This window comes from Bufo bufo, chromosome 3 (genome assembly GCF_905171765.1).
Source record: "Bufo bufo chromosome 3, aBufBuf1.1, whole genome shotgun sequence".
Lineage (NCBI taxonomy): Eukaryota > Metazoa > Chordata > Amphibia > Anura > Bufonidae > Bufo > Bufo bufo.
The window spans coordinates 440,484,530-440,499,022 of NC_053391.1; the positions used below are offsets into that span (position 1 = coordinate 440,484,530).

Consider the following 14,493-nt stretch of genomic DNA (forward strand, 5'->3'; position numbering starts at 1 on the left):
ACCCTCACTGATCTTAAAGTTATCAACTATCGTATGGATAGGGGATAATGTGTACCAACCGGAATACCCCTCTAAGTACTAATAAGTATTGTAAAAAAAAAAGTGCAAAGTGTAAAAAAATGTAAATGGGAACACCCCATGATTCATAAGAAAAATGAAAATACGACAACATATAGTACATGAGAATCTCTTTTCACAAATGCTAGAACTAGCCATGTACCTCACGTGGATCCAAAGATCTCCCCATTAATTGCTCTGCTAGATTTACTTTAAAGGATAACTGTCACATTTAGACCTTAATTTAAATTTTCATATATGTAGTTACTAATAACATGATATTCCAGAATCAGTTACTATTAGACTGACTTACCCCATATTTAATAAGATTCAGCCCTTAGCAACCAGTCGGCATAAGGCTAGGTCTACACGACGACATTTGTCGCGCGACAATAAGTCGCGCGACAAATAGGGTGCAACATTGTGCCTGGGCTGTGTGCACTTCTCCCTGTCCCTGCGCTTGGCAGACGCTCCCTCACTCAGAAGAGCTGGAGAATGCAGAGTGGAAGCAGCGCAGACCAGGGAAGGGAGATCTGCCATCTGCTCAGTGTAGAAATATGAAAGCAACATGTGGTAAGAGGACCCCTTTGTGCTGCAGGAGATTAACCCTTTAGGGGGAGGGCTCTGGTTACTGACACTTTTGGGGGGCTATTGTTACTGCCTGGTGAGGGCAGGTGGGATTAGCCTCAGGGTGAGGGCAGTGGCGGCCATCTTAACTGAATAGTGAAATTGCAGTTTTAGGCTAGGTCTACACGACGACATTTGTCGCGCGACATTTTGTTGCACCAATGTCGCGCGACAATTTTTATAATGGCAGTCTATGGTGTCGCACTGCAACAAGCGACATGCTGCGACTGCGACGCAACAGTCGCAGAAAAATCCATCTCGATGGATTTTCTGCGACTGTTGCGTCGCAGTCGCAGCATGTTGCATGTTGCAGTGCGACACCATAGACTGCCATTATAAAAATTGTCGCGCGACATTGGTGCAACAAAATGTCGCGCGACAAATGTCGTCGTGTAGACCTAGCCTAAAACTGCAATTTCACTATTCAGTTAAGATGGCCGCCACTGCCCTCACCCTGAGGCTAATCCCACCTGCCCTCACCAGGCAGTAACAATAGCCCCCCAAAAGTGTCAGTAACCAGAGCCCTCCCCCTAAAGGGTTAATCTCCTGCAGCACAAAGGGGTCCTCTTACCACATGTTGCTTTCATATTTCTACACTGAGCAGATGGCAGATCTCCCTTCCCTGGTCTGCGCTGCTTCCACTCTGCATTCTCCAGCTCTTCTGAGTGAGGGAGCGTCTGCCAAGCGCAGGGACAGGGAGAAGTGCACACAGCCCAGGCACTGTTATCAGCTGCTGGGGAGGACCTGGCTTTAATCATTTACTTACAGTCCCTGGCAGTCAGTAATGTGACCTTGCAGGCTGCGTGTTCCGTCCTTCAACAGATAGACGGACCAGGCCTAGCAACCTTATTTTAAGCACAGGTAAAAGTAGGCAGTACAGGGAACAAAAATGTGGAATTTAGGGGTAATTGAATACACAGTGAAAAGTTGAAATAGGGCCACCAAGGTGATATTAATCACCACAATCCAATACTCCAAAAAATAAATAAATAAATAAATAAATAAATACGACAGTTATCCTTTAAGCTGGCAGTTCAGGGGGAGTGTCTTTTCTCAGGGAGTGTGTCCTGTTTGCTACAGCGCTATCCCTGTAACTGTCACAGCTTCTTAACAGTAGACACAGCTGGTGCCAGCTGAAGGATGCAACTGAGCAAGTGCGTCCACCTCAGCAAGAAGGACAGAGAAATCAGGAAAACAAACAGCTTGTGCCAACATAAAGATGCATTTTATTGAATAACTCAGTGGCTTACTAATTTTGCTGACATAGCACAGACATATTCCACAGTGCTTTACAGACATTATCATCACACGCTACAACATACAACCTTCATGGAAATGTTGTCCTTATTGGATTTAAACTTAGAACCACAGCACATTACAGCACAATTACAAAAGTATTTATATTCCAAGTGCTGGTCAAAAAGGTAGAGTCATTTTCATGGGAAAACCCCTTTACGTGAGAAAAATTGCAATTTTCACCATAAAATATGCTTTATTGTGGGTATAAAAAAAAAACTGCATAAACTTATGGGAAATTTGGTATCACTGCATCCATAATGACCTATTCTATAAAATGTATGGGTTATTTAACCCTCATGGTGAACAACATAAAAAAATGCCAGAATTTGTGTTGTACATTGACCCAAAAAAAGAATAAAAAGTGATCAAAAAGTATAACAGATGATTTTTTTCAAATTCATTTATTGTGCAAAAATAATAAAACATAAAACTGCATAAATTTGGTAACGCCATAATTGTACTGACTCTGAAACTAAAGGTAACACATTATTTATTATGCATAGTGAAGGGCACACCATTTTAAAAGGTTAAAAAAGGTTTGATATGCTCTCCATTCTCTCCTAGAATGAGTTAAAAGTCACACAAGAAACAGCTTTCTCTCCTCTGTGTTGAGATGTTGGCAGGGGAGGCACAATGGATTGTTGTTTTTGGCTTTCTTGCTTCATAAATATGTTGCTACGAACAGTGAATGTGCATCCACTGTGCCAACCAACCGGTTTGCCTTTGGGCTAGTCCTCAGGACATTATCCTGGCAGTCCCCTGGTTTTTACCCTTTAAACCTTATAAATGGATCTGGCCTTCACTGAGGAGCCACCAGGCCACTACCTCCTGGAATAGTCCAGGTTTGGTTGGTTGCTAACTGACGGAGATCAGAGACACCAATGCATGCCAACGAGGGAGCAGGTAAACTTGTAGTCAATAACAGGCCGAGATCAGGGCGGGCAGAGTTTGTGCGAAATCATGAAACAATAAAAATGTGTCAATATGTGTCTTTTTTGCTTTTTTTGCCAGTGTCTGCTTGTCTTGATGCCATTTTTTGGTGAGAAATTTACATAATGGTGCACACCATTTGTCAAATTTGTGACATGAAATACCTATGGATTTTGCAGTCTAATTATATGTATTACAAAGGTTCTGTCAGTTTGCACACCACCAGGGAATTGGAGTACACTTTTTGGAAAGAAGTCTCACTAATAAATCTGGCTAAAAACATTCTGCCAACGGTCTGCCTCTTATTAAATGCAAACTGTTAGGCCTCTTTCACACGGGGGTCATGGTTTTGAGTCGGATAAGATGCGGGTGCGTCGCGGGAAAATGCACGATTTTTCAGTGCGAGTACAAAACAATTTAATGCGTTTTGCACGCACGTGAGAAAAATTGGCATGTTTAGTACCCAAACCTAGGTGTTGTGTAGATTGTATTATTTTCACTTATAACATGGTTATAAGGGAAAATAATAGCATTCTTCATACAGAATGCTTAGTACAATAGGGCTGGAGGGGTTAAAAAAAATAAAAATAATAATTTAACTCACTTTAATCCACTTGTTCGCGCAGCCCGACTTCTCTTCTTTCTTCTTTCTTCAGGACCTGAGTAAAGGACCTTTGATAATATCACTGCGCTCATCACATGATCCATCATCATGGTGATGAATCATGTGACAGACCATGTGATGAGCGCAGTGACGTTACCACTGGTCCTTTTCCTACTGCACAGCAAAGATGAAGACAGTAGATTAAGGTGAGTTAAATTGTTTTTTATATTTTTTTAACCCCTCCAGCCCTATTTTACTAAGCATTCTGTATTAAGAATGCTATTATTTTCCTTTATAACCATGTTATAAGGGAAAATAATAATGATCAGGTCCCCATCCCGATCGTCTCCTAGCAACGTGAAAATCCGCATCCGCACTTGCTTGCGGATGCTTGCGATTTTCACGCAGCCCCATTCACTTCTATGGGGCCTGCGTTGCGTGAAAAACCCACAAAGTAGAGCATGCTGCGATTTTCACGCAACGCACAAGTGATGCGTGAAAATCACCGCTCATGTGCACAGCCCCATAGAAATGAATGGGTCTGTATTCAGTGCAGGTGCAATGCGTTCACCTCACGCATTGCACCCCCGCGGAAATCTCGCCCGTGTGAAAGAGGCCTTAGGCATGGCGCAAACCACCCATCACGCAAATATATAAAAATTTGTCGCAATTGCCTAATCCAGTCACAAAATAGGCAACATCACTCCACTTTTCTGGCACAGCACATTTGATACTGTACATCACCCCTTACAGTCACACTTTCTATATTTTTAGACAGTATTATTAAATCTGCCCTGTAGTAATTGTCCTTTTATTTAGGACCACTTTTCTCATTTTTTCTGTGAACATGATTCACAATGCTCAAACACCACTGTACAGTGAAAGTTAACTTTTCTTTTTTTTATGAGAAAGACTAGTAGGTTGCCACCAAAACATACATTTACTAAAACATCTGTGTAACTATTGTCAGGTTGTTGCATCTGCTGTATGTGTCCAATTTCCAATACATGGGTTGACAATCATATGCCAGTTACATTTTTCCTCAACAGTTTAACGGTATCAGTATATAAGAACACAACAGTTGTCCAACCATAATGTATCAAAGAACTGTAAAGGTATACTAGTGCATTTTCAATAATCTGAATTTGTCCTTTGTAAAGCCTCATTCACAAGTCTGTGTACGTGCTCAAGTCCATGAGCAGGTGGACAGTGATGCATCCGTGAAGCTGTCCGTGAAGAATCCATGTTGGGTCCGTGTGTCCGTTTTTTGCTGTCCGTGTTGCATCCATGTTTCACTGACACTGAACAGCTGAAAAATAATTTTCAAAGAATCTCTTCCTAATGATCCGTGAAACTCGGATGCAACACAGGATGGCATCCGTGGCTTTCACGGACCCATAGACTATAATGGATGTGATGGATCCATGAACACGGACAAAATAGAGCATGCATCCGTGCTAAAAACACTGACCTACGGACCGTGGTAAAACACTGATGTCTCAATACTGTAATAGCGGCTGCTGTGCGCCGTTGTTCCCCTGCTTGCCACCGCGGTCCCGGGCGCGGTGTTCAGCGGTGATCTGCGGCCGGGGCTTCCCATTCACCGATGCAGTCCTGGGCTCTATCTTTGTGGGTGCTGTTGTTCTGGGATCCGCTCCACAGTTTGCTCTCAGCACTGACCACAGCATGCTTACTGCTTGTTTCCTGCAGCAATTCTTTAACCCCTTAAGGACCCTGCTATGTTTCACCTTAAGGACCAGACAATTTTTTAGCAAATCTCATATGTCACTTTTTGTGGTAATAACTTTAAAAAACTTTTACTTATCCAAGCCATTCTGAGATTGTTTTCTCATCACATATTGTACTTCATGACAGTGGTAAATTTGAGTCAAAATATTTCATTTTTATTTATAAAAAAATACCAAATTTACCAAAAAGTTTGAAAATTTCGCAATTTTCCTGCTTTCAAAACAGATAGTGAGTGATACCTCCTAAAATAGTTATTACTTTACATTTTCCCATATGTCTACTTGTCAGATTTTCCGTTTTAATTAAAAAAAAATTCCAGTAACAAAGCAAGGGTTATCAGCCAAACAAAACTCAATATTTATTGCCCTGATTCTGTAGTTTACAGAAACACCCCATATGTGGGCACACGGCAGGAAAGGAACGACATATGTCGTCGTATCATGTTTTAGTGTCTCCATATTCTGAGAGCCATAGTTTTTTTATATTTTGAGCGATTGTCCTAGGTAGGGTCTTATTTTTTGCGGTAAGAGATGATGGTTTGATTGGTATGATTTTGGAGTGCGTATGACTTTTTGATCACTTGGTATTACACTTTTTGTGATGTAAGGTGACAAAAAATGGCTTTTTTTTATACCGTTTTTATTTTATTTGTTTTACCGCGTTCACCTGATGGGTTAGGTTCTGTGAAATTTTTTATAGAGCAGGTGTAAGTTTTACACAATGATTTCATTTTTGAAACAAAAAAAATCATGTTTTAGTGTCTCCATAGTCTGAGAGCCATATTTTTTTTTTTTTGGGCGATTGTCTTAGATAGGGTATCATTTTTGCGGGACGAGATGACGGTTTGATTGGCACTATTTTGGGGTGCATATGACTTTTTGATCGCTTACTATTACACTTTTTGTGATGTAAGGTGACAAAAAATGGCTTTTTTTACACCGTTTTTATTTGATCTGTTTTACGATGTTCACCTGAGAGGATAAGTCTTGTCGTATTTTGATAGAGCAGGTTGTTATGGACACGGGAATACCTAATATGTCTACTTTTTATTATTTTTTTACATTTAACACAATAAAAGCATTTTTGAAACAAAAAAAAACATATTTTAGTGTCTCCATAGTCTGAGAGCCATAGATTTTTTTTTTTTGCGGGATTAGGTGACAGTTAGATTGATACTATTTTGGGGGGCATATACCTTTTTGCACTTTTAGTGATGCAAGGTGACAAAAAAATGTTTTTTTTTAGCACATTTTTTTTTTTTTTTACGGTGTTCATCTAAGGGGTTAGGTGATGTGATATTTTTATAGAACCGGTTGATACGGACCTAATATGTCTACTTTTCTGTTTTTGCCTATTTTTTACAATTTTATTTGCTTTATTTTGGGAAAAGGACGCTTTTTTTTTTTTTTTACTTGAAACTTAAAAAAAAATATATAATTTACTTAATTTTTTGTCCCACTCTGGGACTTCAACTTTTGGGGGCCTGATCCCCTTTACAATTCATCACAATACTTCTGTATTGTGGTGCAATGGCTACACACTGTAATACACTTCAGCCAGCCTTCCCTGACATCGGGTCCCCGTCACAGCAGCGCGGGGACCCGATGGCTACCCTGCACCGCCACAATCCCGCAGTGCGAGGGTTAATGCGCCGACATCGGTGTTTTCACTGATGCTGGCACATACAGCAGGGGTCCATCTATCAGTGACTGCCAGACCCCTGCGGCTGATCGGGTGTGCGCAGCTCCTGCTACCGCCCGATCACCATGAAGTATGTACTTCACTGGTCTTTAAGTAATGGCCAGATATGACGTACATGTATGTCATGGGTCCTTAAGGGTTTAAGGGCCGGCACGCGTCACTTCCTGGGCTTTATGGGTTGGGTCATGTGACCTCGCTGACCTATCCTAGCCCTCCTGCCATATATAAGTGGCTCAGCCCCCTTTCCAGATGCCTCAGTGTCAAGGCCCTTGTGTCCTGCTAAGGTTCCTGGTTTCCGCTAGTGTTCCTGTGTTCCTGACTTGTATCTGTATTCCTGGACTCTGCTACCTGTTAGATCCCTATCTGCTTGCCTTGACTCTCCTGTTGCCGACCCGGATTGCCTGACCTGTACCTGTCTGACTATGCTTCTGCTCATCCTTCGGTCCTGCATCTCTGGGACCTTTCTCAGGTACCTCCTGGTCCGCCTGGACCAGCTGCCTTGTGTGCCTATCCTCTTTAAGAGGTAGCCTCGGGAAAGTCTATCCCCACCATCAGGGGTACTGTGAAGATACAGGGGTTCACTTAGACAACACCCTTAGAGGAGGTAGGACACGTGACACAGTGGGTTCACACCCGCTGGTTCGTGACAAACACACACATTAAAGTGAATGGGGACGTGTGCTGTTTGTGGATAACACGTACAGCACATGTCCGTGAAACACTGACGCATGAATGAGGCTTAATACTGTGAAAATTCAGGCTTCTTACCTCCAGCATCAACTGGGTAAATTCTTCATTAGTAAGAAATGATGGCTTCCAGTCTGGATGATTATCACTGCCCTCTGTCTCAGCTGTAAATTCTGCAACAACAAAAAATGTCAAAACTTGCTAGACTATGCACTTACATATACACTCACCTAAAGAATTATTAGGAACACCATACTAATACGGTGTTGGACCCCCTTTTGCCTTCAGAACTGCCTTAATTTTACGTGGCATTGATTCAACAAGGTGCTGATAGCATTCTTTAGAAATGTTGGCCCATATTGATATGATAGCATCTTGCAGTTGATGGAGATTTGAGGGATGCACATCCAGGGCACGAAGCTCCCGTTCCACCACATCCCAAAGATGCTCTATTGGGTTGAGATCTGGTGACTGTGGGGGCCATTTTAGTACAGTGAACTCATTGTCATGTTCAAGAAACCAATTTGAAATGATTCGAGCTTTGTGACATGGTGCATTATCCTGCTGGAAGTAGCCATCGGAGGATGGATACATGTTCTCATTCTGTTTACGCCAAATTCAGACTCTACCATTTAAATGTCTCAACAGAAATCGAGACTCATCAGACCAGGCAACATTTTTCCAGTCTTCAACAGTCCAATTTTGGTGAGCTCGTGCAAATTGTAGCCTCTTTTTCCTATTTGTAGTGGAGATGAGTGGTACCCGGTGGGGTCTTCTGCTGTTGTAGCCCATCCGCCTCAGGGTTGTGCGTGTTGTGGCTTCACAAATGCTTTGCTGCATACCTCGGTTGTAACGAGTGGTTATTTCAGTCAACGTTGCTTTTCTATCAGCTTGAATCAGTCGGCCCATTCTCCTCTGACCTCTAGCATCCACAAGGCATTTTTGCCCACAGGACTGCCGCATACTGGATGTTTTTCCCTTTTCACACCATTCTTTGTAAACCCTAGAAATGGTTGTGCGTGAAAATCCCAGTAACTGAGCAGATTGTGAAATACTCAGACCGGCCTGTCTGGCACTAACAACCATGCCACGCTCAAAATTGCTTAAATCACCTTTCTTTCCCATTCTGACATTCAGTTTGGAGTTCAGGAGATTGTCTTGACCAGGACCACACCCCTAAATGCATTGAAGCAACTGCCATGTGATTGGTTGACTAGATAATTGCATTAATGAGAAATAGAACAGGTGTTCCTAATAATTCTTTAGGTGAGTGCAAATACTGTAAATATACGGATGTAGCAGGGTTAACACACACATGCTTTATGAGACATGTTATCTAAACTAAATGCAACTAAATGTGTTAAAGGGAACCTGTCACCGGGATTTTGTGTATAGAGCTGAGGACATGGGTTGCTAGATGACCGCTAGCACTTCCGCAATACCCAGTCCCCATAGCTCTGTGTGCTTTTATTGTGTCAAAAAACCGATTTTTTGACACAATAAAAGCACACAGAGCTATGGGGACTGGATATTGCGGATGTGCTAGTGGCCATCTAGCAACCCATGTCCTCAGCTCTATACACAAAATCCCGGTGACAGGTTCCCTTTAAGCAATTGCTTTTCAATGGCTTTTGTTTCTATGCAATTTGCAACACTACTCCGAGAATATGGCAACACTGTGGCTGTGACATAACTGAGATGCAGCTCCAGTGCAACTAAAGCATTGGTGTTCTGTTAACTCATTAGAACCCAATTGTTTATTCACTGTTCACTGCTCCATGTAGTCATTAAAGGGGTTGTGTCACTTAAGCAAATGGCACTTATCATGTAGACAAAGCTAATACAAGGCATTTAATAAAGTGATGGTCCCTCAAGTTACAATATTAAGTGGTTATGGGACGACCATTCTATGTTGAAACCATTGTAACTTGAGTCCATAACGTTTGGAAAACTAGTAATCGGTTGCAAATTCCAAAAATTTCACCCCAAGAAAAAAGAAAATGGGGGTTATACCATGATTCATGTAAAAAAATAAAAAATCTGACGTTATATAGTACATGACAATCTCTTTCTAACAAAGTTAGAACCAGCCCTGTATCTCACATGGATTCACAGATCTCTTCATCCATTGCTCTGCTAGATTTATATCATGCTGGCAGCTCAACGGAAGTGACTTTTCTGCTGCAACCAAGGGGGTTTGTCCATTCTGCTGCAGTTCTCTGCCTATCACAGCTCAGAAGGCAGTTGAAGGATAAAACTGAGCATGTGTGGCCATCTCAGTGAGCCGGACAAAGAGGAAAAAAAAAACAGCAGGTGGCGCTGTACAGATACATTTTATTGAATAAAGCCTCATTCACACGTCAGTGTTTGGTCAGTGATTTCTATCAATGATTGTGAGCCAAAACCAGGAGTGTAGGCTCCACAGACATAAGGTATAAGGGAAAGATCTGCACCTATTCTGTGTTTAGAGCCACACCTGGTTTTGGCTCAAAAGCACTGATGGAAATCACTGACCGAACACTGATGTGAGAATGAGCGATAGAAGAAAGTTGCAGAGCAGCACACATGGACCTCACGACCAATCCGGAATGCACCAGCCGTGATAGGACCACTGATCCACAGCAGTCCCATAAGCAATGGTAGAAAGTAAAAAGGTTCACAGCAGCATGTCCGGTGTGACTGTTTATTGGGAACCAAGAGTGCACACACAAAAGGATACAACGTTTTGGCTTTACAACAGGTGAATCTGAGTCAACAGATGAGTCCACCAAGTCTGCTTTTTTAGGAAGAGCAATGCACGCAGGGGGAGGAAACTCCGACGTGGCGGCAGAAAACACCACAGAGTCCAGAAAAGATCAGCCTCCACCTATTTATCCGGGATACAATCAGGGAATACGAGAGAGAGTGACGAGACGGATGCACAAGAAATAAATAATTTGGTGGTCAACATATCATCTATTGAATTGGATGGTGACCAGATCTTATGGCGGACACTGATTGGTTTCGAGATGGAACTTGATTTACAACGTTTTTTTAGGCGGCTTAGATTAAAAGCATTTTTTGATAACAATGTCAATATCAGGGGTACTCCCAATAATGAAGTTGCTGAATTGTCCTTGGCCAAATTTGAGCTAAGTAACAAGAGCAACTTCATGCCCCCAGCTAATAATCATATTGTGGAATCGTATATCCAAATAGTCACTAAACAGATTAGGAATTTGCAAGAACGTAGTAGACAGCCACAGTATAATTCCAATATGTCATACAAAGAGAGGGCAGCCCTCAAGGCATTGACACAAAACAGGGACATCACTATCAAACCAGCCGACAAGGGGGGAGCTGTGGTTGTCATGGACACGGACAGATACTTAGGGGAGATACATAGGCAGTTGGGTGATAGAGAAGTGTATGAAAAATTGAAACAGGATCCCAAATGGGAGATTGCCAGGGTGGTAACTGACATTGTTGATACAGCACATGCACGTGGCATTATTGATTTATATTTATGCCAGTTTCTCAAGGTACCTTTTCCCATCACCCCGCTGATCTATGTTCTCCCGAAGATACACAAGCGGTTGGTAGACCCCCCGGGCAGACCCATTGTGTCGGGCAGGGGGTCTATCTTCAGCAACATCGCTATATTTTTAGACAGACTGGTCCGTGTCCACGCAACCTCAGCTCCCTCTTATGTCAGGGACACAGGACACTTTTTAACCAAGTTGAGTGAAATCACTCTACCGGTCCACTTCTATTTGGTGAGTTTTGATGTGGTGTCCTTGTACACGTCTATTATGCATTACTATGGACTAAATGTCGTCGATGTGGCCCTGGCTGGCACAGGACTCACTCTTGATGCGCACCGTTTTGTCCTCGACCTCCTAGAGTTGGTCCTCAAAAGGAATTATTTTCTCTTTGGCAATACCTTTTACCACGCGGTGTGGCCATGGTGTCTAACGTGGCACCAACTTATGCCAATATTTTTATGGCGGAGGTCGAGGACAAATTGGTATACACATCACAGTTTCAACAGTCGGTCCTGTGCTGGTGGAGCTACATCGACAACATTTTTATGATTTGGAGTGGTTCGATGGACTCCTTGAATGAGTTCCACCAACATCTTAATAATGGTCTCACTGTGACGGCCTCTTCAGAGGAGTTGCAGTTTCTTGACGTCAGGGTATACCGTGAAGGACGTGTTTTAAAAACTGACTTGTACAAAAAGCCTACAGATAGGAACAATCTTCTAAGATATGACAGTAATCACCCACGCTGCATGCTTGACTCCTTACCCTGGAGCCAGATGCTGCGTGTGAGACGAGTGGTGTCTGATGATGACAAATTTATGGATCGCATTGATGAGATGTGCAACAAGTTCTCCAATAGAAGATATCCAGGCAGGCTGCTAGATAGGACGAGGACCAGGATCTCCTCGGCTGACAGTGTCCACTTTTCAAGCTTCTCCTAGGAGAAAGAATACGGGACGCATCCCGTTTGTATCCATCTATGGCAATCAAAGTGCTGATATAGCACAGATTTTGAGAAGGGAGTGGCACTTTTTGCATAGGGGTCTCCCTACAGTAAGTGAATTTGACAAACCGCCATTGATGGCATACAAACGGGGTACTAATCTGCATGACAAACAGATTAAGACTGACACGTGTGATGTTAATAGAGGGGGCCAGACGTATTTGAAGTCCAGAAAGACTGGGAATTTCCCTTGTTTGGGTTGCTGTAATTGTGGGAACATGTTGAAAGGCAATACTTTTGTTCACCCATACAGTGGCAAGAGATTCAATATCGCAGAATATTACACTGGCCGGTCTAAGTTTGTCATCTACATGATCGTTTGCCCCTGTAGTTTGATCTATGTGGGAGAGACAACCATAGAGATTAGGGAGCGTATCAACAAACACAAAAGCACTATAAGGAAAAAAATTATGGATAAGCCGGTGGCTAAACATTTTGTTGATTGTGGACACTCTGTCAGCCAACTGAGATTCCGGGTCATCGATTCTGTTCAGGTCCCCAAGAGAGGAGGTGATAGGGAGCACATGTTAAAATGGTGATAGGGAGCACATGTTAAAATGGATTTTCACATTACCATCCCTACAACCCCAGGGACTTAACATTGAATTCAATGTTAACAGTGTAGATAGGTAGAATATTTTCATTTACTACTGTCCGATTTGATATATAATGTTTTTACATGATACTCTAAGATATATGATTCACATAGTATTTTTGCACTTTTACTAGCTGTCCCCTTGTGGTACAATTTTTTAGGTTCACTAGCTCCATAGTATATGCCGACACCCATTGCCCCATCCATTGCCCTCTTTTTTTTTTCCTAAGCCGAGGTTCAGTGACAATTAGATTGTCATTGATTTACCCATTTACTATTAGGTGGATCTAGGACCTTTTGCCGGTCAGGTGATGATCACGTGGGCCGATGATGCGCTCTACATGTGATTTGCTGTATGAGCGCTCATTGGTTGTGGGTGCTGTAGTCACAGAGTGAGGTGTAGCCGCACCGTGGATGCTAGTGACGGCGGCCCGCCCATATTGAAACGTGATGACGTCACAGACATGCGCAGTAGGTCTGTTGAGACGCCGACTTTGGGAATCGATATGACTGAGGTATGTGGATGAGTCTCAATGATGTGCAGGTACACGTAACTTCTATTATTTATCATTAGTCTGATTGGAGCTCAGACCATTTTAATTATAACACATGTGCTGATGAGATTGACCTTTTAGCCTATTGGCTACACTATGCCATATGGGTGGCCACTCTGTTGTATATATGACTGTTCACTCTTTTGTATCTGTATACTTGATAAAGGCTATTGCATAGCCGAAACGTCATATCCTTTTGTGTGTGCACTCTTGGTTCCCAATAAACAGTCACACCGGACATGCTGCTGTGAACCTTTTTACTTTCTACCATTGCTGATGTGAGAATGAGGCATAACCAGGGCCGGTGCAACCATATAGGCGAACTAGGCGTTCGCCTAGGGAGCCGGCCTCTTGAGTCGCCCCCAGCGCCGTTACAGGGGGGCCAGGAGGTGGAGGTCCTTCTTAAATATGGCAGAGCAGGCATCTGCATACCCTGATGGCAGGTGCCTGCTCTGCCAGTAAATTACCGGAGGAGAGGAGGCGGGCGGCAAGTTCTAGCAGCTCCCCACTCCTCCTTCGCGCGCCCTCTGTGATGCCGGAATATGACGTCATTCCGGCCCCGGCATACTAAACAGCGCGCTGGAGAACTGAGGAGCTGCACCACACTGGACCCCAGTGTTTGACTGAGTGAGAGTCTGCCTGTGTATTTATGTCAGTGAGTGAGTGTCTGCCTGTGTATTTATGTCAGTGAGTGAGTGTATGTATGTCTCTGTCTTTCTGTCAGTAAATGTATGTGTGTCTGTCATTGAGTGTCTGTGTGCGTATGTCAGTGAGTGAGTGTATGTCAGTGAGTGTGGATGCCTGTCGGTCAGTAAGTGTCTGTGTGTTTGTCAGTGAGTATGTGTACAGTATGTTTGTCAGTGAGTATATGTGTGTGTTTGTCTGTCAGTGAGTTTCCGTGTGTGTGTGTGTGTGTTTCAGTGGGTAGGTGTATGTCTGTCAGTGAGTGTCTGTCAGTGAGTGAGTGTGTGTCTGTCTGTCAGTGAGTGTATGTGTGTTTGTCAGTGAGTATGTCTGTCAGTGAGTTTCTGTGTACATCATTCAGTGAGTGTCTGAGTGTGTGTCTGTCTGTCAGTGAGTGTATGTCTGTCTGTCAGTGAGTGTATGTGTGTCTGTCAGTAAGTGTATGTGTACGTCATTCAGTGAGTGTCTGAGTGCGTGTC

At 43.0% G+C, this 14,493-nt stretch overlaps 1 protein-coding gene across 9 annotated transcripts in view; it reads right to left on the reverse strand.

Moving 5' to 3' along the window:
- The window catches only part of NPAS2 (neuronal PAS domain protein 2), a 168,102-nt gene that overhangs the window by 65,713 nt on the left and 87,896 nt on the right, over positions 1–14,493 (reverse strand). For all 9 annotated transcript variants that reach the window (XM_040425044.1, XM_040425042.1, XM_040425043.1 and 6 more), the window contains one exon: positions 7,736–7,827. In XM_040425044.1, coding sequence (XP_040280978.1) covers positions 7,736–7,827 — 92 coding nt within the window. The remainder of the gene's footprint in view (positions 1–7,735; positions 7,828–14,493) is intronic.